This window comes from Nannobrachium achirus (genome assembly GCF_963921795.1).
Source record: "Nannobrachium achirus genome assembly, chromosome: 6".
Classification (NCBI taxonomy): domain Eukaryota; kingdom Metazoa; phylum Chordata; class Actinopteri; order Myctophiformes; family Myctophidae; genus Nannobrachium; species Nannobrachium achirus.
The window spans coordinates 39,531,919-39,559,643 of NC_137815.1; the positions used below are offsets into that span (position 1 = coordinate 39,531,919).

Genomic DNA, 27,725 nt, shown 5'->3' on the forward strand with positions numbered 1-27,725 from the left:
CATCAGCTATTTCCAAATAGACTGTATGTATGGTTTAAAGTTGTTAAACTGATGCTTTGATTTCTGGGGACCCCCTGGGACCCCCTCAAGGTCCCCAGATCCCACTTTAAGAACCACTGCTCTATACGTATAAAATGAACGGTGATGATGGTCCTTACCCTGGTTACTGTGTAGCTCAAGAATGCTATTAATTGTTTGTGTTGTTTGGTTTGTTTGTTACCTTGTCTTTGAGCAGGTTTGTGCTATAGCTCTATAGACAGGACAGGAGCGTATAGAGATTATGAGAAAGCGAAAGGGATAACAACACAGATTTCCTCTCCAGACTCCAGCCACTTCTATATTGTGATTATGTGGTCGATGCACTGACCGATAAGCTACCGACGACGCGCCACTAGATGTTATTCTACAATGTTTCCCAAACTTGTGGTGAGTATCAGTTTCATTCCCTGGCTAACCGTTCCCTGGGAATTGTTTTGCTGTTGCGTCAATTTCAATAATCTGTTTGCTTTCATTTAATCAGTCCCCGAGGGCATGCAATGCCACATGCATTGCAAAATCCAGGGTATTAATTTAACTCATATAAAATGTAAGAATGTACCCATGATAGATTAACTCCCTGGACTTCGCTGCTGCATGGTATCTTTCTGGGTCCCCATTCCCAAGACAAATACACAGAAAAGATTGAGAAATGCTGTGTTTTATTTTACATCCCTTCTGAAATCCTCCCTATACTTTGTTTGTTTTACATTGTTCTACAGATCTATGAGATCCTCCAGGAACTGTACATTCTGTACGGCATCACAGGATCTGTCAATAGTGAAAATAAAGCAACGTGTTGATGTTTACAGCAAACCATATGGTCTCTTGAACTTTGACATTTTAGCCTTCCCAATAACACACAACCATTATCCATCACCCATACCAGTACCACACACACACACACGCACGCACGCACGCACGCACGCACGCACGCACGCACGCACGCACGCACGCACGCACGCACGCACACACACACACACACACACACACACACACACACACACACACACACACACACACACCATTATCTTTTATAATGACTATCTTATTCACAATCAATCAGGTTGTCAGCTTGATACTATCGGTTCCCATTTTCCTCCCTCCCAAGTCCCAACCTCCCCTCTTCTCCCTCTCTCTCCCCCCACTCTCTCTCTCTCTCTCTACCTCCTCTCACTCTCTTGCCTCAGTCGTTCCACAAGCCGTCCAGCTGAGAGGTTATTCTCTCCTTCATCCGGCAGCACAGTCTCATTTCTCCACACACCAGCTCTGAGTGGAAGCTCAGTAGGGGTGTCTGGGATATTAGCGCGCTGTGGGGGACAGCTCAGCTCAGGGACTTCCAGCATCAACGGAAAAAAAGGTAAGCTTAGCCTTGTGGGGCAATATATTTTCAACTGGGAACTCTATTATAAGAAGATGAGAAAGTTGTAGTTTGAAGCTGTGGTCTCTGTAGGTACCATTTACTTAAGTCAGGGGTCTACAACATTTTCAGGCCAAGGACCCCTTAGTTGAGAGAGAGAGATGAAGCAGGGACCCTCACAAGCTTTTCACAGATTCCATATTGTTTCATTGTTTGACAGCACAATCATCAGTGTATTTTGGATTCATGTCAATGTGTGTTTTCAGATATTTAACCACTTGAACTGTTAATACTTAATAAACTTGACCTTTCATTCTGTATTCTGTGTCTGCTCTTTTTCCGCTCTAGACCAAACATCTTTGCTGAGAATAAGTGATCTACAAGCTCACAACGCCTCGCAGCACGAGGCGTTGTGAGCTTGTAGATCGGCTATTTTTGGTTAAAGTTCTCAGAATATGGACGCTAGGGTTCAAGTGGTTAATATAAAAAGGGGGGGGGGGGGGGAATCTATCACGCAAAGATTTGGAGGACCCCCTGTAGTAACTCAGGGGACCCCCTAGGGGTCCCAGACCCCCTGTTGAAGACCCTTGACTTAAGTTGAAAGTGTGTCTCTAAGTACCATTAATTTTAGTTTATAAGTGGTCCCAAACAACATTTTCAAAGCAGTCAAAGCAGACTCAGAGGCCAAACTTAGCACAACATTGGCAAGATATTGGTATCAGTATCATTACAGATACAATATATCCAGCAGCTTAGGTAAATGTACCCATGCATGTTTTTTTTTTGCTTCTTTTTTCCGTCCAGTAAATGAATGAGAAATATGATTTGATCTCCTCAAGTACAATACCAAAGCATATCACAATCACAAGTAATCCTACCTGTTAAATGGAAAAGTTAGGCCACATAAAATCCCCTATTTAGTTTTTTATCTTATATGCTATACTTATTTTCAATCAAAGCATTTTTGTTTCAACACACAAATCATGAATCTATTGGATGACATGATGACTTTATTTCATGACTTCTGGCATTTTTTGCACCGTAACGTCATGAATTAAAAACCACACGTGTCAGAGAGAGAGAGAGAGAGTGAGAGAGAGAGAGAGAGAGAGAGAGAGAGAGAGAGAGAGAGAGTAGGCGAGGGAGAGAGGAAAGGGAACAAAGCCATATGGGAACATTTAAACATGTGATTACAATCTACGATTTACAATTTAGACATTTAGCACACACTCTTATCCAGGGTGACTGTGCAGGATCGTGGCATAAACCCTAGTCAACAAACAACAGTGTAAATGGTCACGCAAGCAACAGCACATGTGATATCATATGATAACACTTTATATGTGGTAAGCAATAATAACCATCTATGCCTAAGCATCACTTCAAGAATACCACAGCCAATCAAATATCCCAAATCATCTCTCAACAATTAGTCATTGTCACTGTCTTTTATAGTCATTGTCAGGCAGTGACAATGACAAATTGATTTTTTGAAGTGGCAGTGCGTCAGTGTAAATGTGTCACAGTTTCCCATAAAGAATGTGCACCACAAACTATCGACAAAAGATTATGCTGCAAAGAAAAGTTTTTGTTCTGCCAACATGCAGCTGGGCATGGCAGTGAATGTATGTGCACCCTGTCCATCATGGCAGTGCTAGACATGATGTGCCCATGAGTATTCATCAGGAACAGCTAATGGGCCACAGAAGCACGAACCTCTGATTTACAGCCTGTCCTCTGTCAGGCCTAATGACAGGGCAATAGATGCTGCTTATGGAGAAACAGGTGCTGGGAGTGAATGGATGCAAATAAGTGTTGCCATGGGTGATTGTGTTTTTTTTTAATCCCACACAAATGCTCATTTGCCATATTGTTCACACCTAAGTAGTAATTATGGGAAGATAATGGCGCTCTTGATGTAGGGTTTAGGTTTGTCCGGGGCATGGAGTGGGTGGGGGAATTGTGTTCAATTCCTCTGCACAAATATTTCAAAAAATGATAATGACGGTCTCGTGAGACAATATAACGGTCGATTTACTCTATTAGGCCATGCCTATTATTTCCTGCCTGAGTAAATGTCACACTCGGTAAAGTCCTTCACAATGAGGTTGTGTCCCATCATCCATAGCAGATGTGGCTCAGTGACCAGGAACAAATCATCTCATCAGATCAGTCTTATGCATTGATTGATTGACTTTCTGTCCTGCAAACACGTGTGCCATCCCAGTGACTCTAATGCCTAATTTATGCCCTGTCGTATGACGGTGTCTCGCACCAACATAGCCAGTCTACAAGCAGCCAACGTCTGGCATCCAGCAAGTAGATCGTCTATTTTCAGTGTGTGACACCGTCATGCCGCGACATATAAATTAAGGCTTAAATTATGACCTACAGTTTAGCCCTGTTGTTGGAGAAGTAAAGGATTATCCACACAAGATAAGCTATTCTAACAACTCTTTACCGTGTAGGCTATGTAACTACTTGTACTCTAGGTGTTTATTCACGGTGCAATCACTCAATTCCAGGTCATTTAGCACAACATCATTGCAACGCGCTGCACAGCACAGCACAGCACAGCACACCACACACACCAGCTCCCTGCCTGGCTGGACCTGTGTGGACCATCTCACTCCACGACACAGTGTCCCAGAGGAGAATGGGAAAATCTGAAAGTCAAACGGACATCATGGAAAAATCAACTAAACCTGGGAAGTGCCGTTGGACCGTGGCTGAGATCAGTCTGTCTGTGCTGTTGTTGGTGGTCAGCTGTGCCCTGGCCGGACTCATAGTCCTGTACACATCTGTTGTGAAAGGTAGGCTCAGGTTACATTACTGCGGAAAAAATTACCTCTGGGAACTCAGATTGCTGTCGAGGAGGTGTCCTCCCCGATTTATTGTTGTTCTTCACTGTTTGTAACAAACCTTCTATAGTAGACTAATACAATACAATGTAGTATAACATAAATATATAATAGCATACCTAAATGTCTTTGAATAAATTAAACCCAAAGTCTGAGTTTGCACATTATAACTGATTGTAACTGATCAAAAAGTTTAGCTTCCAATCTGAATGTTGCACTTCTTGCCCTTGTTTAAGAACCTTTCCCCCCTTAAGATATAAAATAATTTAATGATGGTAGGTAGCTGGTAGCTATTACTGTGTGAATATCCTTTAATTCAGATCTCTTGCATCCCAATACAGAGCAATCGAACAGGCCAGGTAAATCATGGGGCTCCTCAGGTGGAGGTAAGTACTGCCTCCGTCTGTCCTCTCAAATGCAGACAAACAACTTCAACTTCACAACTTTATAAACAGAAATCTGCTTGAAACTCAATTTACAAGTAAGCCTGGCTATACTTGTGATGTACAAACAGTAGGGACTGAAAGTCCTGTTGAAGAGGCCAGGGATTGAAACTGCAGTTGAAAATGGCAGGGATTGAAACTACAGTTGAATCTGTGAGGGTACTCCCCGCAGGCTACGGCATGTACGATGTAAAAATGTTGACCCTGCATTCTATGTATGTGTGATGATTGCAAATAAAAATTAAGTTAAAACAAAAAAGAAACTAGAAACTACTGTTGAAGATGGCAGGGATTGAAACTACAGTTGAAGAGGGCAGAGATTGAAACTCCTGGTGAAGATGGTAGGGATTGAAACTTGAAGCACTGAACCTGAAGCATGTCAATAAAATAATCAAAAACAGAATAAAACAATCACCAAAAAGAAAATCAACCATAAAGAGTTAAAGAAAAAGAAAGAACTCAGAATAAGGGAGATGTCTCAACATACAGAGCTGTAATTACAAAGGAGCTATGTGAAAGCCTGTTTGAACAAGTGAGTCTTATTAACGGTCTTTTGAAGATGTCCACAGAGGCCACAGTTCTAAGGTCAAGGGGGAGATTGTTCACCTTTGGTCTTACGTGTCGTGGGAGGCAGGCCCTGGGATGAGGATGTCATGATGATGATTTAAAAAATAAATATATATATAGATTGAGTTGAAGGAATGCATTTTTGCACCAGTTTAAAATATAATCAACCACAGGGCCACAATTTGATTCGTCATCATGCAGGAGACTGACTATGACTGAATCATACCATCTAATCTAACCCTGCAAATTAAGGATATATCACTTCTCAAACTGTCTCTGACACTAGTCATTTGTACACAGAATATAAAGGAGTGGTGAGTGAACAAACCCCTGGGGTGAACCTGTAGAAAAATACCTCACCTGACATGCACTTCGGTTTTGTTGGAGAGGAAGTCATGCACCCAACCAGCCTAGTAGAGTCAATAATACCAAAGTATTTCGAGAGTTCGTCCACTAAACAGATGTTGAAAGGATAGCTTGGAATGAGTTTCACTACCCTCTAGCTGTTTGAAGCAATGGTGGCAATAGTGTCCAAAACACATTCAGCAGTGTCACACAACGCGGGGGAATCACTGCGGATAAGGACATTTCCTGTTTCCTGTTTAACATACCAAATGCATCCAAAAAAACACACCAAACATAACCCAACACCTCTGAGACTGGGACTGGTGGGAGTGTTAAATCCTCGGACGGTGGACACGTGCTCCGTTAACTGTTGACTTTGGCACTTCCAGGGCAGCGCCGTCATTCCAACATCAACAACGTGTGCACAACTGCCGAGTGTGTTACAGCAGGTAACATGGGACTTCTTTGCTTTCTCCCTCTTTCAATTGAATGCACTTCTGTCCATCTGTTCTTGTTTATAGAAAAAAAAGACAGCATTCTAACTGCATAATGGTTGGTCTCACTCTTTCCTCGCCCCCCAAAGCTGCGCGGCTCCTGCAGAACATGGACGCGTCTGTGAAGCCTTGTGAGAACTTCTACCAGTATGCTTGCGGGGGTTGGCTGGAGCACCATGTCATCCCAGAGACCAGTTCCCGTCACAGTGTCTTTGACATTCTGAGGGACAAGCTGGAGATTGTCCTCAAAGGTCAGTCATGATCAGCATTGTTTCGCGCTGTTACTGCAGTGTGTTGCCTTTATTTATGCCTAGAATTAGGCCTAGAATTATTGAATGCTTTAACCAGTGAAAAATAGCACATATACAAGCTCACGTGCCGCGCTGCAAGCTTGTAGATCTGCTATTTTTGAAAAAAGTCGTGAAAATGTGTGCAAATCGTTGAATATATGTATTTTCAAAGCGAACGTTTGCAACTCAAATTTTGCTTCTGGGTGGTCCCTGGAACTAAATATTTTGAGTTCCATATCATTTTGGGGGTCCTTCACATGAAAAGGTTTGAGAACCACTGACATAGTAGTCTCTCAAGAACAGACTAACTGAGCTCCATTTAAGTGAAAAGGACCTTTTCTTTGACGATGGCTATAGCCAGATTGCTGACTCAGAAACATAGGTTTTTCAAAAAATCTTAGGATTCAAAAGACACTTATAGAATCGGGTAAAAATTCTAGTTTTCACGATTTTTCAAAAATAGCAGATCTACAAGCTCGCAGCGTGGCACTCGGTGCCGCGCTGTGAGCTTGTATATCTGCTATTTTTCAATAGTTAAAGCATAAAATAATGATACACAATATAGTGTACCCGTTCTGAAGGGGTTAAATAGTGCTGAAAATAGAAGTTCTAAAGCTCACAATATTGCTCACAACGTGTTGCAGGCACAATGTGTTGCGAGCTTGTACATTGGTTATTCCCGGGCACATATCACTGTTGTACGTACAGTATAACAACGTTTAAATCTGGCTAATCAGGGTCAAGGATTTAAACTGTGTGGGCTGTACTTTGTATTATGTGGAGTTCAATGGCTAGATTGTGAGCTTGTGCAACTTGTACAGCATAATCAGTTGCAGGGTTAATTATGAGTTTAACCTTCTTTGTAGCAAGTCTGCATATTGTTTAAAATGACAGTCTGTTTAAAGGTCTGGAGAGCTCGGAAGTTCAAATGTGTGATTTAGGTTCTCTTTCTAGAGAACCCAAAAGTTCAACAAACGAGAAAACACCCAAAGCATTCTAGTGGCAAAAGATATTATCATTAATATATACTGTATATATTTTTTCTTTTTGCAGGAGTCCTTGAGATGGAGAACAACCAGGACCGGGATGCCATCAGAAAGGCTAAAACACTGTACAGGTCCTGCATGAACGAGAGTAAGTCTCAATCAAACATCAGCTGTTAATGACGTGTATCTTCTGTATGAGGCAACGGATTACAGAGCACTGGTTCCATGGGTCAACAACAACATGAGGAACTGTTTAAACTCAACCTAAGCCCTATTTAGGTTTTGGGTAATATAGCAGATCTATAAGCATACAACGCTTCACAGTGCGATCCGTTGTGAGCTTACAGATCTGCTATTTCCAAAAAATCGTTGACAAAAGTTGAAAAATCTTCTTATGCGTGTCCCAGGCACAAAAAGTTTTCAAATTGGGGTCCGGCGGCCAAATGCATAGCAATGTGAGGGTCATTGACAAGAAAATGTGTGCAGATAGAACATAATGTCCTGTCGCTTCAATGTCAGAGCAAATGTAATATATTCTTACAGTACATGTGCTGAGTTTGATGGGCGTTGTTTTCCCCCGGCAGGCCTCATAGAAGAGCGTGACACCCAGCCCCTTATGAAGCTCATAGATAGTTTCGGAAACTGGCCTGTTGCCTCAGAAGACTGGAACACCACTACAGGTAACACAGAAAAACAACACAGTCACTAAAACATAAACAAAGTGGCAGACAGAGGGTGCCTGTTGCTCTCTCACTCACCCAAACTACTGTATGTGTGAGTTTACAGTACATGCTGTTTATATTAGCTCATAAGCCCTGGTATGTTATACAGTGGTATAAAGTAAATAAGTACATTTAAGTACATTCTGAGGTATTTATACTTTACTGGAGTATTTCCAATTTTCAGTACTTTTACTTCTACTCCACTACATCTCAGAGGCAAATATTATACTTTTACTCCACTACAATTATTTGAAAACGTTAGTTACTAGTTACTTTGTAGATTTGCATTATTATTACAAAACATACATTAACCACTACTGCTGTTATGGTTCTTCAGTCCAGCATGCATGTGGTAGTGAGTGGGGTAGAGTAGAGTAGCACATACTCATCAGTTGTGGAGGACAAAGTACTCAATACTGGCACTTGAGCAAAAGTATGGATACTCCTTATCAAACATTACTCGACTACAAGTGAAGGTTGCTCTGTCTAATAGTGTTTGTTGACAAAACTGTGTCTCTGACAGACATCAAACAGGTGGCTGTCTTTTATGCTTTAATTGATTAGAGAGAGAGCGGGAGAAGTAGAACAGATTTTTTTCCAGCGTGAAATATGTGGAGAAGGTTCTCAATCAGGCCTGTGACTGGTCTCTTAAATAGAATGCTCTGCTATTTGCCAAATCTTGCCTCTGTAATTAAATGTAGTCAAGGACAGTGGCTCAAACAGAATTAACCACGCATAACCGGCATCTGCGCACACAGATTTATGAGTATATCCTGCTTCGTATGCACCGTGTTTACGTCCACGAGCGCCGTGTTTTTAATGAGACCCTGTATGTCGACCAGGTCTGTAATCTTAGGCCGCTGTGTCTAAATTAAGAGATAATTTCTACCTGTTATCACAGAGGCAGAGTGGAGCCTTGAGGACACACTGGCGACGCTCACCACTCGCTTTAACAAGAAGTCTGTGCTGGACATTTATGTGTGGACGGATGACAGGGACTCCCTTCGTCATGTCATTTACGTAAGGAGTTTGGACACCAACACATGGAGCTTACGTAATGTTTACAGCAAAGACACTCATTACAAGTTACAACAGGGTGGTAATCATAATCCAAGTTATTGAAAGGACAGGGCACGCACATCCAAAGTGCCCAGCTGCAGGACAAACAGCAATACAAATCAGTGTTTGCCAGATGAATAAGCAACCATGCAGGTCTATAAAAACAAGACCAAAAGAAGCACATAGGCCACATAAACACTTTGAACCTACAGTGCGTACCATTTGAAGACAGCGATTTTTGAAATAAAATCTTGAAAAGTAACGTTTTCAATATTTTAAATACACAAATGGGGGTCCCTGCTGGCACAAATTATTTTCAGATCTGTCACCTACATATTAATTTGGGTGATCCTTGCAATGAAAAGGTTTGAGAACCACTGGTTTAAACAACATTTAGGAAGCAAGCCCAAATAAGCAACTACACTTTAGAAAAAGCCCAAAACCCACAACTACCAATATTTACAAGCAACTTTACAAACAAGCCCAAATTCGCTTGTAATAGGCAGACCTGGCAAGTTAACACTGGTCCGCACACTGACAAAATAAGCTTGTGTTTATTGCTTAATCAATCAACGTTTTGATCACATAAGGATCTTCATCGTATCTCCATATACTGTATATCTTTTTACATAATCCAAGTTATGCTTTGTTTATCCCTCATTTGTCATCAGATTGACCAGCCAGGACTCGGGATGCCATCCAGAGACTATTACTTCAACGATGGAAACTACAAAAGGGTGATGAATCCAATGTTGTGCTGCTAACATGATTTTGGAGTTTAAATAATAATAATAATAATAAACAATAAACTAGGGCCCTTTTTTTTTTACATTTTTACATGTACATCGACGAGTTGTGAGTTGGTAGATTGGCTATTTTCACAATTTTAAAATGTATTTTAATAAATAATAAAAGCTTAATTCTGCCAATGCTTTTCAATGGGAACAGAGCGTTGTTGTTTTTTTGCAGAAATCCGCAAATAACAGCAAACCACTCGTTCCCATTGAAAAGCATTGGCAGAATACGTCTTCATAGGTAGAATTAAACTTGGGTGTGACCGTGCCTTTATAAGATCATTTTAGGCATAAGGGATAAGGCAGCGCATAAGGTATACGGCCCCTATCCAGACGATCAGAGATCTCTGCCTACTGATACAGTGAAAGGACTAAAACTGTGTGAAAACAATTAGGAAATTAGCCTAAAGAAAACAACTTCTTCACAGAATCAATGCTAAAATGTTGGCAAGTTCCTTCATATTGGATGGTATCAGTATTGGTTTCAAAAGCAGTGGGCGAAGGAAGGTTTGTTACCAGTGGTTTTCTCCAGGGTCCAAGCCCATTGAGTTTAAATTTCCCCAGACCTATCAGTAAGCAAAGGTAAACAACAACTACCGGTATATTATGGACTACTTTCAACCTGGCGTTCCTATTCTGGCATGTCATTATTAATGCGTTTCTGGTCCATGTAACACTGATAAGAACTAGATGCGCGCGCAGGTCTGTACCAAAATTAGCCAATGAAACCAGCGCTCCCCAAAACAACAGGTTTGGGGATTGGTGGAATTGATTACATGATACAGTCACCTGTGCATTTAGTCTCAAGTTTGTAAACAGGAAACCCGTCTATAGGCAGACATTTTCAGAAATGTTATTACAAATTCCCCAGATTTTCTGCTATTTGTCGTTAATTTTCTCTCCTCACAATTTTGTGTCAGGTACGAGAGGCCTACCTGCATTTCATGGTCTCCATTGCCAAGATAGTCCGTGAGGACAGGAACCTAACTCAGGATGACGACGCTGTTTGGGAGGAAATGATCCAGGTGCTGGAGCTGGAGACAGACATTGCCAACGTGAGTACCAGATAAAACAGGACATTTTATTGTTGGAAAAGTGGGAAAAAAGGAACTAACAATGACAAGATGCCAGATGAGAAACCTCTTCCTTTACAGATAGAACCAGGCTTCCAAGTTTTAGTAAAAGGCAAAACATCAACAGAACTCTTTAGTTGTGCTCATGTCATGTGTCACTTTTCACACAAGTGACACATTTTCAGTGTATGTCAATGTCTTTTTCTATATTTATTTTTCTCGAGTGACATTCGTCAAATGGTGTGTGACGAAGCATACATTTGTCTTTATTCTGTAACAGGCTACATCCCCAGCAGAAGAGCGTCAGGATGTCACCGTTCTCTACAACAAGATGACCCTCACTGAGCTACAGGACACGTTCGGTTTCAATGTAAGTGTGCCTTGCTTCTACTCCTCAAATTCACCATGAGTGTGAATTCTAATTGATTAAACTCAGTGCTAACAGTCTAGACTAGAGATGGAAGGTCATTAGCTCTCAAATCCATGGAATGTTGGGAAATATTATTGGCCATAAACAACTAGAAAAGTGTGCTAGTCTCTGGCCTGCAGGCGTCTGGCCTGGTGGAGACGATTATTGCTGAAATGCCCTTGAGCAAGGCAATTGACCACTAGGAGAATATTCTGTGAAAATAGTAGATCTACAAGCTCACAACTAGGTGCCTGGTTCGGGTATTTCAGTAAAAGAGATTTAGTGTAGAGGGAAAAGGGGAGCTGGCCTAGAAAACTGTAGAGACCTGTGGGGGACCATAGTCAACAACAAAGCATAAACAATGTAAGTGGTTAACCTCCATCACCTTGTGAAATAGTTCAGTACACCACATAAAACTGTGTTTGAACTGACAATTTCTTGGCTGTGATTGGATATATGACTGTGGGGCAGCGGCGGAAGACAACTACCGTAAGTACATTTTCTCAAGTACTGTACTCAACTTTACATGAGTATTTCCATAATAAATACTTTATTCTTTTATTTCTACATCTCTGAGGCAAATATTGTACATTTTACTCCAATACAATTATGTGACACCTATTGTTAATTGTTACTTTACAGATTTAAGTTATTATTATATTAAAAAAATAAAATAGTTCACCCCCCCCCCCCCCCCCCCCCCCCCAAAAAATCCTTTGTTTCTCACTTACTCACCCCACGGAGACTTGAATTCAAGGATATTTTATAGTTTTTTTTTGGTTTGTCGCATTCTTAAGCCAATCATTTGATGCCGTGCAGTGATGCCCTATGGAGACACAAAGAGTCTCCTCAAAGTATTGGCTTAGGAATGCGAGAAAAAAAAATATCCATGAATTCAAGTCTCCATGTGGTGAATAATTGATTTGGAGGTGAACTATCTCTTTAAGCTGTATGTTTCACATGAGCTGTAAAGTAAACGTCTACATGCTCACAACCCGACGAGTTGTGAGCTTGGATCTGCTTTTACTTTTACTTTATTACTTTAACCACTTAAACCCCAGCATCCGTATTCTGGGAAGACCTTTGCCGAAACTAGCAGATTTCAGCGAAGATATTTAATATGGAAGAGAAAAGTCACTAGTTTAGAGCCCTGAGGGACACCGTATGGGGTTTATGTGGTTAACCCTTAAGTTCTGTTTGGGTCTGTTTGACCCTCTAATTCTGTTCGCGGGTCATTTTGACCCAGGGGATATTTGGTAAAAAAAAAATAATAATAATAATATACATTTTAACTTAACAAATCATCATGATACATTGCCTTTGTCTCAATTCTAAACTATTCATATGATGTATATGGTAAAATAAACAGTGAAGCATCTGGCAAGAGAAAGCTCTGTTCAGTGTGTCCAACAACAGCAGACAGGAGGACAGACTACTTGCAAGAGGTGCAAGAAGCTGATACTGTATGTGCCTCGCATGCAGTCCGTGTTTCTGAAGCATTTGCTTCCTAGTGTAGACGTACAAGTGTGCATTCATATGTGACGTTCATGTGTGTTCACATGTTCAGCTCTTATTTTACATGAATTTCAGCTATCAGCAAAAACGCAGTGTTTAATGTGATATAGCAAAGCATAAATGCAAACATTTACCATATATATCATATGAATTGTTTGGAATTGAGACAAAGTCAATGTATGATGATGATTTGTTAAGTTAAATTATATATTAGTATTGTTTTTTAAACCAAATTTCCCCCGGGTCAAAATGACCCGCGAACAGAACCAAGGTGAAGTGAATCCGAAGTTCCGAACAGAACTTAAAAGTTAAGTATATTTTAATGCCAATACTTTTGTACTTTAACTCTTTTACTCTTTTACAAGTATTTTTTATATTGTGGTATTGAGTACTTGTTCCATCACCTGGTTGCACTGACAGCTTCTCTGTGTGAAAGGATAAATGATCGTCACCGTGGGACATTGCAGCTGAGTGTTGCTCAAAACATAACCATGAACAAGAAACCTGGCCTGAATACACACATGGCCCATGCATCTGCTTTTGATTTGAGAATAATAATAACTTGGTCTTTTGCTGTATTTGTCACTGTATCCAGCGAAATGTGGTATCTGTATTTAACACTCCACATGTCCCAGACTCTTCTCTGGCTCCCAGAAAGGAGCCAGAAAGTCTCTTCAGACTCCACCTTAGCCCATAGCACTTATAGTCTCGAGGGGTCTTCAACAGGGGGTTACTACAGGGGGTCCTTAAAATCTTTGTGTGATAGAAACCTTTTTTCTCCTTTTTTATATTAACCACTCGAACCCTAACGTCCTTATTCTGAGAACTTTAGCCAAAAATAATAAAGTCCTTGGCCTGAAAGCATTGAAGACCCCTGCTATAGTGTGTATAGTTTCAATGTGCAGTTTATAGATTTTTGGATATTCTACTATTAGACTGATGATAGGTTCTTGGTTTAAATATGATCCCAGATTACTATATCTATGCATTTGATGTATTACTTTGTGTTGTCCTTGCTTACTGTAAATCGCTCTGGATTAAGAGCGTCTGCTAAATGCTAAATGCCTAAATTGTATTGGAGCGGTGGGCGCTGCAGACTGTGCAGAGTCAGTGTCTCGGGGAGCAGTTAAGGGTTAATTGTCTTGCTCAGGGACACTTTGACACGTAGACCAGGGCCGGGACGCGAACCAGGGGGGATAGGATTTATCCCTGCTTCTGGTCAGAACAAATTAAATACAGTGGTGTACATGCAGTTCCTTTGGGAATTACAGAGATGTAGACTGTCTGATATGTTTGCATATATTTATGCTTGGTAACTATCACAATTTAACAATTATACGTTAACAATGCATGTTAACCCCTGGCATCCCTATTTTGATCTGCAGGGTTTTAACTGGACACAGTTTGTGCGAGGTGTCATGTCCAGCGTGTCTGTTGAAGTCCAGCAGGAGGAGGAGGTGGTGGTCTACAGCTCTCCCTACCTGCAGAAGATGAACCAAGTTCTCTCCAGACATAGCGTCAGGTCAGCCTGTTCATAGCAGCTATTAAATGATCTTATTTATCATTATATTGTTTCTGTTGGGCAGAAGCCTTGTACGGCATACAGTATGGAATTTAATGCCTCACTTTGGGGCATTAATGGCCTACTTAAAAAAAAAAAAAAAAAAACAGCTGATCTACACAGGGCAGTGGCCAGTGGCCCTTGGCTCACAGGGGCCCTTGGGGGAACTGGGCCGTGGTCATCGACAATATACTAAAATGAAATGTGTAAGTTAATCATGTATCAAATGTGTGGGCCCCATCTCTGTTGTCTACAGGTGCTTTCTTGACCCACAGATGATCATCTTTGCTTAAAATCCGAACTGCAGTGCGCGTCGGAAGGGAGGGGGGGGTTATGGTGGGGGGTGGGGGGGCCCTAAAAAATGATCGGCCCAGGGCCCTCGTGGGGGTTAATCCGCCCCTGGATCTACAAGCTCACGTCGTGCTGCAATGCTACACGTTTTGAGCTTGTAGAAGTGGTATTTTGAAAAAGTTTGAATGTGAAAGTGGTTAAGTCTGTCTATGGGTTTTATAATATTAATTAAATCTGGGAACCCATTTGGTAAAAACAAAGGAGAAAAAAAAGAGAATCTGTCTTGAGAGATTCATAAATATTAACCAATGAAAAGTACAGAGTGACTAAATAATAACTACATTGTTTTTTGGACATACAAGGTTTCCACCTGACAGCTACGAAGTATGGGTTCTGTAGCGTGACCAGTAGATTCACCTACATTTTGTATGGGTTCTGTAGCGTGACCAGTAGATTCACCTACATTTTATATGGGTTCTGTAGCGTGACCAGTAGATTCACCTACATTTTATATGGGTTCTGTAGCGTGACCAGTAGATTCACCTACATTTTGTATGGGTCCTGTAGCATGAAGGGTAGATTCACCTACATTTTGTATGGGTCCTGTAGCATGACGGGTAGATTCACCTACATTTTGTATGGGTTCTGTAGCGTGACCAGTATATTCACCTTTATGCTTCCAGAACTATGCAAAACTACCTCACATGGCAGCTCATCATGGACCGGGTCAACAGTCTGAGCCGTCGTTTCAAAGACGCCAGAGCTCAGTACAGAAAGGTGAGAATCAAACCATGCAAGAAGAAGGGACCCATTAAAACAGTGGTTTGAGGTATACCTTAAAACAGTCACAAACATTTTTCATGTCAAGGACCCCCAAATTGATATGTCTGCGGATGCCCATTTGATTGTGTGTGTGTGTGTGTGTGTGTGTGTGTGTGTGTGTGTGTGTGTGTGTGTGTGTGTGTGTGTGTGTGTGTGTGTGTGTGTGTGTGTGTGTCAGTCTCTATATGGGACCACAGTGGAGGAGGCTCGGTGGCGTGACTGCGTGCGCTACGTCCAGAACAGCATGGAGAACGCCGTCGGGGCTTTGTATGTGCGTGAGACCTTTGCTGGAGAAAGTAAGCGCATGGTGAGTGGTAGAGAAATCAATGATCAAATACCAATTTTCTTTTATTTTGCCCTTCATTTAAAGTTGCATAAAGGCCAGTAGAAAACCTTTCTCAGCCTTGAAAGACAAAGCATGAGCCTGCTGTTCCCCCCCAGCTTATTAGTTTGAGTCCCTGGTTGTTATAAAATCTCTGTGAATCCTTAATAAATTGATTGATCTGACAACGCAGTTTACATTAGGGTATGGCTTGTGCAATTTGCACAAGGCAGATATGACAAAGAACCTAAATATACAAATCCAATTGCTGAAAACACGTTTCAACATTTTGCCTAAAAATATACAAAATAGGGATGCCAGGTTGAAAGTGGTTAAACGTGGACATTGACGTGGAAATAAGGATGGAAATATGTCATTGCTGTTGGTTTAATCCAGATGTGTTATGCCAATGAAAAGAAAATATTCAGACGATTGTGCAAAAATTATTGCAAGCTCAAATAACTGTGATCAGACGATTGTGTAACAACTGTTTCAGGCCTAGGTATGCCAAACATTTAGACCGGGGGTCAGCAACCCGTGGCTCTAGAGCCGCATGCGGCTCTTTAGCGCCACCCTAGTGGCTCCCTGGAGCTTTTTCAAAAATGTTTGAAAATGGAAAAAGATGGGGGGAAAAAAAACATTTTTTTATCGTCACTGTCGGGCAGAAACCTAGTATCTCCAAGTTTCAAATGTGTATGTTTTTATTTTTTCGCAAAGTAAAGCCCTGCTTCATCATACAAGACTGACGCACAAAAGTAGTGAAAACAGCAGATCACTGATCGGCTGTTTTCACTAGTTTAGTTCATTTTTAAATGATAAATACAAAACGAAGTTTTAAGGCCCATTCCCACTGGGCCAGATAACAGATATCTGGAGATATTTCTCCAGATATTTCTCCATGCAAAGTGGATGGTAGATACAGATAAAAAAATGTTTTGCCACAGATAAAAGTATCTGTGGCAAATATCTGTGGTATATATTTTTTTTTATCTGTATCTACCATCCACTTTGAATGGAAAAATATCTGGAGAAATATCTCCAGATATCTGTTATCTGGCCCAGTGGGAATGGGCCTTTAGACATACAAGGTTTCCACCCGATAACGACGATATATAAGGCTTTTATAATTTTTTGCGGCTCCAGACAGATTTGTTTTGGGTTATTTTGGTCCAATATGGCTCTTTCAACATTTTGGGTTGCCGACCCCTGATTTAGACAAAGCCCTCACACACGAGACATCAAACCAATCAGTGCTGATTGGAGTTAACAAGAGTTTGGTTGTGTATTGATTGGAATGTCACGTCTACTCTAATCTAACTTCATGTGTACAGGTCAGCAGTGGTGTCAAGTAACTAAGTACCGTATTTTCCGGACTATAAGGCGCACTTAAAAGCCTTTAATTTTCTCAAAAAACTACAGTGCGCCTTATAGTCCAGTGCGCCTTATATATGGATCATTCATTGACATTGACATTCCCTTTAGCACAGCTCCATCTGTTTGATGCATAACGCAACGGTAGCGTCTATTATGTGCGCCTTATAGTCAGGTGCGCCTTATATATGAAAACAGTTTGAAAATAGACCATTCATTGACAGTGCGCCTTATAGTCAGGTGCGCCTTATAGTCCAGAAAATACTGTAGGTTACACTTAAGCCCTTTGCACACAGGCGCGTTTAACCGCACGGATAAAACGGACAATATAATTTTTTGAAAAGAAAACAATGATTCTCTATGACCTCATGCACACCGGCTCCGAATTAGCCGTGCGACGAGTGGCTGCCGCCGTGCGTTTTTTTCTCGATCGAACCCAGTTCGATTCGTGCGTCTTGTCGCATGCGGTAAAAAACTCATCACTCCTTTTATGACTCCTTTTTGGATCCGCAGCGCCGTTCCGCACAGCCTTGCACACCAAATCCAATGCATTTTATTCATGCCGCAAACGAAAAAAAACGCAACTGTCCTGTGTGCAAAGGGCTTTACTCAAGTACTGTACTTACTATTTTGAGGTACTGGAGTAGTTCCAATTTTCTATACTTTTACTTCTACCCCACTACATCTCAGAGGCAAATATAATACTTTTACTCCACTACAATTATTGGACAACTTTAGTTACTAGTTACTGGTACTTTGTAGATTTTAAATATTATTTGCAATCGTAGGTCGCAGTTTAGTAGCAACCGTTGGTCACAGTTTAGTATGTGAATGGTCACAGCTTGTCCGTATCCCTGTCTGTCTATAACACCTGACACTGTGGTTCTATGGGTTTGTCGCTCTGACATCATGCTTTGACGTCACTGTGATGTCAGGGGAACCACTCTTAACAGAATGGGTTTGCAGCTCTGACATCACGCTCTGGCTTCACTGTGATGTCACACTAACAGAATCCCTTTTATGCCCATTTATGGAGTTCCCTGATGTCATCAATATAAAGGAGTAATTCACCCCCAAAATGATTTTTTTTTCTATTGATTACTCATGCCATGGAGACTTGAGTTCAATAATATTTTTTTGTATTTTTTTGCATTCCTAAGACAAAAATTATATTTTAGTAAATATACTCCCATTGATTCCGGGGGTAAATATATTGTGATTACATTTTTGTCTTAGGAATGCGACTAAAACAAAAGAAATATTATTGAACTCAAGTATCCACGGCACGAGTAATCAATAGAAAAAAAGTCATTTTGGGGGTGAACTAATCCTTTAAGCCCATATTTAACAGGACTTCATATGGGAATACAGGGATCTCCATGTATGGGCATAAAAGAGTATGATGTCAGATGTCATAGACATCATAGGACTTTCACATAACGAATAACTGAGTAAGCATGTTTGGGCTCTCACAGCATATCTCCATATACAGTTCATGGATCTCCATATATGGGTACCAGCTGGTATCCATATATGGGTAACTGGTCCGATATATATCACTGCATGTCGCCTTGCATGTCGCCCTGAGGCGTCAAGTTAGTATGTGAACGGTCACAGCTTGACCGTATCACATGTGATGTCACAGTGATGTCAGATCCTCAGAGCAGGGATACAGTCCATAGATTAGCCGCTCTGATATCAGGCTCTGACAACACTGTGATTTCAGGGGAACCACTCTAACAGAATGGGTTTGCCGCTCTGACATCACACTCTGACTTCACTATGTCAGGGGAACCACACTAACAGAATCCCTTTTATGCCCATACCTAAATTCTGAACACCACCAGACCTGGTCTTGTAACAGAGTGTTTCTGCATTGTAGTATTGATATTTAACTTGAGTAATGAATGTGAGTACTTTTCCCACCACCGCAGGTCAGTGAGCTCATCAGTAAGATCCAGGAGGCCTACGTGGAGACTCTGGAGGAGCTGAGCTGGATGGACAATCTGTCTAAGGAGAAGGCAAGAGAGAAGGTATGGAATATATTTTGTGTGTGTGTGTGTGTGTGCGTGCGTGCGTGCGTGCGTGCGTGCGTGCGTGCGTGCGTGCGTGCGTGCGTGCGTGTGTGTGTGCGCAGCTCAGCAGAAGGATAATCTGATCTGTTCTGACATCACAATGATGTTGCAAATGAATTCTCCCTTTTATGGCCATATATGGAGAAGCCCATATCTGGGAATGCCCATATATGGACATACCGTGTCAGTCTCATGTGGTCTATGGCATCAAGATGTCAGTCATCTTCATATTTGGGTAAATCTAAGAAATTCCATAAATGAAGCTACAAGCTCGAAACACGGCGCATTCGGTGAATCCTCAATACTTCAGATACGTGAACAAAGAGAGCATTTACATGATATTTTGAATTTGGCTCTTGTGTTACAAAACAGAGTTTATTTAGGCTATGCAAATTGTGCCTATTGTGCAGTGAAAAATATATACGTACTTAGTCATGCAATAAATTATATTGAGCCTACGTGGGTAAGAGAGGATTATCAGTTTAATGCTTACTTTGAACCATGATCGAAACTCTATGTCTTGCAGGCAATGGCCATTAAGGAGCACATAGGCTATCCAGACCATATTTTGGAGGACAACAATCAGAAACTTGACCAAGAGTACGCCCATGTAAGTAAGGACTGTCCTATAAACGCACAGCCAAACACTACAAAGAGAGATGCTTTTTGTTTGTAATCCCTGATCACGTTTTTAATGTCTCTCATTTCAGCTAAACTTTAGCGAGGATAACTATTTTGAGAACACCCTTGAAAACCTTCAGGCCGAGGCGCACAAGAGTTTGAAGAAGCTCAGAGAGCCGGTTGACCCTGACTTGTACGTGAGCGGCTGCTGTACATCCAGCCCTTCAGGCTGTATTATGGTCACCTTCACGGGTGTCGCACCAAATTCTGGGCCCTGGGTACAAGGATTCACTGTGGGGCCCCTGTGCTTTAACTATTGAAAAATAGCAGATATACAAGCTCACAGCGCGGCACCGAGTGCCGCGCTGCGAGCTTGTAGATCTGCTATTTTTGAAAAATCATGAAAATCTTTGAATATTTCAAAAAGTTTTTTTTTTTTAAAAACCTATGTTTCGATGTCAGTGGAGCTCAAACCTTTTCATGTGCAGGACCCCCAAAATGGTATGTATTTGGCCACGGACCCCCATCTCAAAATATTTTGTTCCAGGGACCCCCCAGAAGCAAAATTTGAGTTGCAAATGTTCGCTTAAAAAATACATATATTCAAAGTTTTGTGCACATTTTCACGACTTTTCAAAAATGGCAGATCTACAAGCTCGCAGCGCGGCACTCGGTGCCGCGCTGTGAGCTTGTATATCTGCTATTTTTCAATAGCTAAAGTATAAAATAATTAAGGCCCCTCCAACACCTTGGGCCCTAGTAACTCAGTCCCACTTTCCTACCCCTTGTGACCCCTTGTTTTCAGAAAACCGAAATAACCAATTCAAATTATTCAAATTCTTCGTACAAAGTAGTATCACTTAACCACTTGGGGGTAAGGAAATTCCACCCTTTGTTTTGTTTTTAGATATCAAAACCTGCAGAACTCTATTCACCGCATGCAGTCCAGGCAGCAGGCTCAATGCCAATAAGTCCCAACTGTGAACACAGAAATATATTCACTGCATGAAGTTCAGACCACCAGAACGTCCTGTAACAAAACAAAATCTGGTCTTTGATCTGATTTTAATTCGTTTTTTCCAATGTTCTCTAAGGTGGATCATTGGTGCTGCCGTAGTGAATGCATTCTACTCGCCAAACAGAAACCAGATTGGTAAGAGTTTTTCATTATGTTTTTTTATCTAGAGGCACAATCACTTGCTGACAGATGAATACAGAAGTCTGAGAGAAAGACTCCTCTGCCATTGAGAACATCTCTAACTTATACTTTATATCCTACTTGGAATTCAAAGCCAGATGTCCTGCACAAGAGAGCAGATTTCTAACACTCTTCCAAGACAGAATCCCTGAGATATTGTCCTCACTAACTTCCAGCAATACTATTTGTCAACCAGTAGTGTGTACCTGGGCCAAGGTCTACATTTCTCAATGAGAGTGTAGACACTTTCCTTCCAACCAGTACATATGTGCCAGTTAAATTAAACGTAGTCTACCATAGAGATTGGTTAAATTAACATGTTTTTCCTTTCCCCCCATTAAATAAATATGAGATACATAAAGTGGTTCCTGTGTAAATAAGCCGTAAATCTGACTAGGATCTCCTTTTAGTTAACCTTGTACCAATGATTTGTGCTGTCATGAAACCGTACTTTTTCCTATTGCAAACTTCTAATACATTCTTCAATCAATCAATCAATCAATCAATGAATGAATCCGTCAGTCAATCAATCAATCAAAATAAGTTCTGGATTGCCATGTTAACCAACTTTCACACTCCACTGCACATAGGTGTTGTGCCTAGAGGAGATTGGTGCATGGGTCCCAAAAAGTGATCCATCATCCCTGGTATCGATCGTTCTTTTACTGTACTGTAATGGTAGTACAGTAACCTGGAATGAGATTCTGCAACATGTATGTAATAGTTGATATTTTCAGGGTTTAAATGGCTTTTTAAGAATCTCCTACTGGGAGGGGGCAGGTCTGCGGCCACTGACTTGGCCCATGAAGCAATACTTGGGCTGCCACAGGCCTAACCCCAAAAAAATCGACATTTTCTCTTTTCTAAAACTTTTCTTATGTTTCTTGCTGCAGGACAAGGCTCCAAATTATTTAAACTAACTAACTGAAAATATACCCCGATAAAACACATGTTGCTGGTGGTATTTAGTGTAAAAATGACCACACTCATCTATTGCTTGCATTCATCAGTTTGGATCAGTGCTGTCGTCCAAGGTTTCGCTCAACATAATTAAACACTTGAACCCCAGTGTCCATAATTATTTTGAGGGGAACATTAGCCAAAAATGGCAGATCTATAAGCTCACAATGAGTTGCAACGTGACGCATTGTGAGCTTGTGGATCGACTATTTTTGGCAAAGAGATTTGGTGCAGTTGTAACTCAAGTCTCTAAAGACCAATGGGGTTTCATTGGTTAATGATTTTTTTGTAATTGTGCAGTATTTCCTGCTGGGATTCTGCAGCCACCATTCTTCAGCAAGCAGCAGCTCCAGGCCCTGAACTTCGGTGGAATAGGCATGGTCATTGGACATGAGATCACACACGGATTCGACGATAATGGTAATCCATCACCGCTATTTAATAGACGTCATGATTCCAGACACCGTGGCGATTCATCACAGGCATTTTAGAAGATCAGCATTAATAGATGCACTTCATCATAATGGCTTCTTTCACCGGCTGTCTCTCCGTCAGTCCCTCCGTCTATCCGTCACGTCACGTCACACTTTTGGCCCTACTCTTAACTCCGGCACCGTTGCCACTATCCATGCCAAACTTTGCACACACACTCCTTGGCATGGCAAACCACAACCTCCCCCCTGAATATTAATGGACACTGCTCCTACGGATGTTGCCTAAAAATCACGCAATGCCACTTATAGGCCAATTTGTGTATACATGCGACCAGACAGCCGCTTATCTCCCGATTAGGGAGTCTTACTGGTAATCTTTTATAGTAATTTGTTATCACAACAGTACTGTCCAACAGCAAAATGTTGCGTCATGTTTCATAAATAAGATCTGACTTGGCTGGTTTATGTTTGCTTTGCAGGGCGTAATTTTGACAAGGACGGTAATATGCTCAACTGGTGGAGTAACTACTCTGCGGAGCAATTTAAAGACCAGTCACAGTGCATGGTGCAACAATATGGCAGCTTTAACTGGAAGCTCGCAGGTGGACAGAACGTGAGTAATGCCTGTTTTTATCAGCCAGTTCATACTGGCCCTGTGTATAAATTGGTCAAATATTAGCCTTCCCAATTGTCAGGCTCACCCCGCCGCCTAACTGTATGAGCCACCAGAGTCAGACAGAGACAGGGAGAGAGATAACACTTGCTTGTTATTTTGAGAGAGAAATGTCCCGCAATAGAGGGTATGCGAGAGACATCATCGTACTCGGAAGTTATGCAGGAACGCCTACTGAGTGGAGAAAAAAAAAAAAAGTCAGTAGGAGTCATCATGAGGAGTCAGCAGGAGTCATGAGGAGTCAGTTTGAGTGAGGAGGAGTGCTTCCTAACTCCAATGCTTTATGCTGCTTTATGTTTTGCCACTCAGTCAGTCCATAGTGCTGATCCTGAGTGGCATACAATACCATACATACTTTTTATTTTGATGGTAACTGTTGTATAATCGCAATTACATATTAAATATTACACTTGCTTTTTTGGCAAGTCCCATATCCCATTCCATATACTCGGGTACGAGCCGAGTACCAAAAATAGTCAATCTACAAGCTAAGAATGTGTCACGCTGCGACATGTTGTGAGCTTGAAGACCTGATATATATATATGTTTTAAAGATTTGTTTTTGGCCTTGTATGCCTTTATTGATAGGACAGTAGACTGACAGGAAATGGGGGGAGAGATGGGGAGTGACACGCGGCAAAGGTCGTCCAGATTGGGAATCGAACCAGCGACGCGGCCAGGCATCCATGCCTATGTGGCAATGCCTAAGTGTTATGCGGACCAGTAGGCCAGCGGGCACCCCGAAGACCTGATATTTTTGGTCAACTAAGTATCAATCAGGCTTAGACACTTCATGGGGCACATTGGTGAGATAAGTAGCACATTAAACATTTTATGTTTGTCGACTATACACCTTGTATTAAGTAACCCTCAAACATGAGTATTTTCATGTTTGTGTGTTCATGGTTTTATCTGTGTGACTGCAGGTCAGTGGAATCAGCACCCTGGGAGAGAATATTGCGGACAATGGAGGAGTTCGTCAGGCTTATAAGGTTGTCTTTTTGTCATCATCACAACAACACAAAACCACATGCCACAAATATGAGAATTACAATCATTACATTCGGGAAGCACCGCTTAGCCACACACATTTTTCCTAAACATTTGAAATGTGTTTGTATGTGAACTGTACGCATCTACCTGTGTTCACAGGCCTATTTGAAATGGGTGGAGCGAGAAGGCGAAGAGCTTTGTTTACCTGGTTTAGACATGGATCACAAGCAACTTTTCTTTCTTAACTTTGCTCAAGTGAGTAACAAAAATGAAAAAAGGAGGAATTTGTGATTGCTGAATACGTAAAATCAGCAGACAAAGGGCTGATTTAAACCATTTCTCCATTTAGAGGTGCCAAGAACAAAAGCCTGCAGGGGACTTGTTTTACCCCCTGCACGCTTGGTTTTCAGGAAGAAAACAAACGGGTCAAACATCTGAAAAGGGGGGCTGAAAGGTCCACCTCATTCCAGATCATTTCTACACTATGTGGCACTGAGATCCTGGGGGTCTGGGGGGAAGCCAAAATAAAGACTAGTGTGGCTCCAGAGAAAAGAAAACATAAGGCTGTTTGTCATGGATAGACAAACGGGTCAAACAGCCAGCATAACTTTATATAACACCCACAGTCACTCTATAGGGATTATGACCAAGTTTGGTGTGTGGACTAAAACATCCAGGTGCTTTCAAGGCATACAAATGGAAACCATGCATAAAATCTGAAGATAAATGGAACAGATGTTATTAATAATAATAATAATAATAATAATAATACAGTCTAAGATTTAAAGTGCTACAGATGGGAATCATGAAGATTGAAGAACCACATAGAATACAGTGATGTTGTTGTCAGGATGTCAGGGTCTATTGCTGCATTAATATTATTTTATTGTGAGTGTCTCCATTATCTTCCATGTCACTGCTTCCGAGCTGGATTGCTCCTAATGGAATACATTTCTCTTTCCAGGTGTGGTGTGGTGCCTATCGGCCTGAGTATGCCAGCCAGTCCATCAAGACTGACTCACACAGTCCCTTAGAATATAGGTTAAGCCCTTTAATATGATTATCCATTGATAAAATCACTATAATATATGTTTCTTCCCAGCTCTGAGCTCTCCTACTCTCATTTTCAGGGTACTTGGGTCCCTCCAGAACTTCGAGGCCTTCTCTGAAGCATTCCAGTGCAAGAAAGGTAGTCTAATGAATCCTGAATTGAAATGTCGAGTCTGGTAGAAAGTTGTCCTTCTTGTATTTAATACTTGATCTGGGCATGTCTCAAAAGAACATGGTTAACATCTTTAACCCACAGAGAGCATTCTGCATCCAATTCATCAACAAAATAGATATTTACACGCAAATGTAGTATATGGATTGGATAATGAAAATAGACACTTGCTTTGAGTATCTATAGCTTCTCAATCTAGAAGTATTGTCTGTGGATGAATAGGTCACCTGTTCTTGCTTACAAGTGGTTTTGCTTCGTACTGCAGTGAGTGACGAGTGGCTCTGTAAGTGAAAAGGTGAAAACCATGACCTTCTCTAAAGGTTAAAGCCTATAGCAGGCTTGAAATGCTTTTGCAGCCTTTAAAAAAAAATGTAATCCCTGAAAATAATCTCTTGTGCTGATTCGTTGCCATTTGGCAGTAAGTTGCCTCGGTATCTTTTCTGTGATGTTATTGTTATTTTTTTATTTTAACATTGTGCCACAAAAAATAATATTTTGGGAACAGTGAACAATCGTATTCTGACTTCAAGAATGAAATAAATGAATGCTCTTAGCTCTTTACCAAAGTAGGGCTAGAGAAGAATTAGTCACTCTCGGTTGGTTTTGTCATTTAAATGAAACACTTTACCTGAAGACTCTAAGACTGTTAAATCTTTGCAGCTTTAATTGTAAACGTAATGTAAAAGTGACAGCTTACAATATTTCTACAGCTATGGAGTGGATTTGAAATGTACAAAGCTCTTTAGCCATGGATTTGAAGACGTGGATTTGTTTCTGGTCGAGTACTTTTTGTTTGGGCAATCATGTTTATTCTAAACTGGGCTGTCATTTTCAGGAAAGCGTTTTTCAGTAATACACAAAGTTGTAGAAAGAACCTGAGGCTTAAAAGAATGATGAGGAAACCCCAATGTATGACATGTGATCAACCCAAATGTTGTACATATTAACAATAATGATTATAGTCTTAAAACAACATGTTAAACTGAGTATTCTTAGTATGCACACATTTACAGCACACATGCGTAAATGGCTATAATTGGGAACAGTGCCTGGACTTCCTGTTTATGATGTCACCACCACCAGCATAAACGAACGGAGTGGTAATACTATACGTGTGTCACATAAGCAGGAACACCAAGTCTTAATCTGGCATACATTACACACACCTACAGTACAAGATATAAGACCGCGTTTTGCTTGAATTAGGGAAAAACCTGCCAGCCACAGGCAGTTTATAGTGCCTCATCACTCCCACTCCATAAATTAAACCCCTGCACAGGACTTTGGGGGGTTCAGGGCTTCTACAAAATAATTTCTACTTGTTCTGACATTGATATCAAATACCTCGCTGGTTCAAGCTTCAGTACATAACTTTTTCTCCCTCAAAAAGTAGTTACATCCAACACTTTTATAAATGTAATTTTTATGGAAAAAGACTAGTTTTGACCACGAGATCTCCTGAGAGCAGATCGACTTGCTCCGTCTTTGGGTTTGAGCATAATTACATGAGACCCACGCCTTTAGGGCAACACCAATTATAGGTTGAATGTAGGGATGAGTCGACGAGATGAAAAGACCCACGATTAGGCAGCCGACATACTGTATGAAATAGAATACCTCCTTATCGCTCATTGATCAGCGTGGTATAGATGAAAGGATTACATTCAGCATGTTGTGGCCGATGTAAGCTATGGGGAATGGGGCTTGTCATTTAATAGCTGGCTTGGGCCAGGGCCAGGACTGTTATTTTCTATCTCTGATTAACAAGTAATGACAGCAGAACGAAAGGGCAGAACATTGGGGAGATGGCGGCGGAGCCAAGTGGACTAAATGATCAATCAAGCTGCTACTGTCTGCTACTAGTGGCTATGATTTTGGGGATGGAAGAGAGAGGGCTTTGAGAGACAGCAGAGAAAACACTTATGTGGCTGAATGTTTGTTCTGTCGCTGGTCAAGTTCACAATGGACTGTGTAAAATGAACACGACTGTTAGGTCTCCACAGAGATTTCTGAATTGAATGTGCACATTGAAGCGTATATATATTTACATGATATTTCACATTATCCGGCTATTTACTTTACCTACTGGCAAAAACTGTTAATAAGGACTGTTTGACTTGGAATATCCTGTATGTACTGATACAGTAGTATGTTGCTCCATCCAATACATAGAGAAAAAGAAGAAGAAAAGAAATAGAGGCTAGCCTGAATGTAGGGCTGGGTAAATG

The 27,725-nt window shown here is 41.1% G+C and overlaps 1 protein-coding gene across 1 annotated transcript; it reads left to right on the forward strand.

Moving 5' to 3' along the window:
* Positions 1-4,052: 4,052 nt before the first annotated feature.
* Positions 4,053-26,033, forward strand: mmel1 (membrane metallo-endopeptidase-like 1; the record flags this gene model as incomplete). Its single annotated transcript, XM_080728600.1, has 23 exons — positions 4,053-4,209; positions 4,599-4,643; positions 6,002-6,061; positions 6,196-6,357; positions 7,450-7,530; positions 7,967-8,062; positions 9,006-9,124; positions 9,835-9,900; positions 10,878-11,012; positions 11,311-11,400; positions 14,340-14,476; positions 15,490-15,583; positions 15,807-15,935; positions 19,256-19,354; positions 19,923-20,006; positions 20,107-20,210; positions 21,112-21,170; positions 22,476-22,595; positions 23,089-23,222; positions 24,209-24,274; positions 24,435-24,530; positions 25,240-25,316; positions 25,406-26,033. The coding sequence occupies 23 exons, from the start codon at positions 4,053-4,055 to the stop codon at positions 25,503-25,505; spliced, it is 2,310 nt and encodes a 769-aa protein (XP_080584726.1). The 3' UTR covers positions 25,506-26,033.
* Between the last annotated feature and the right edge of the window lie 1,692 nt (positions 26,034-27,725).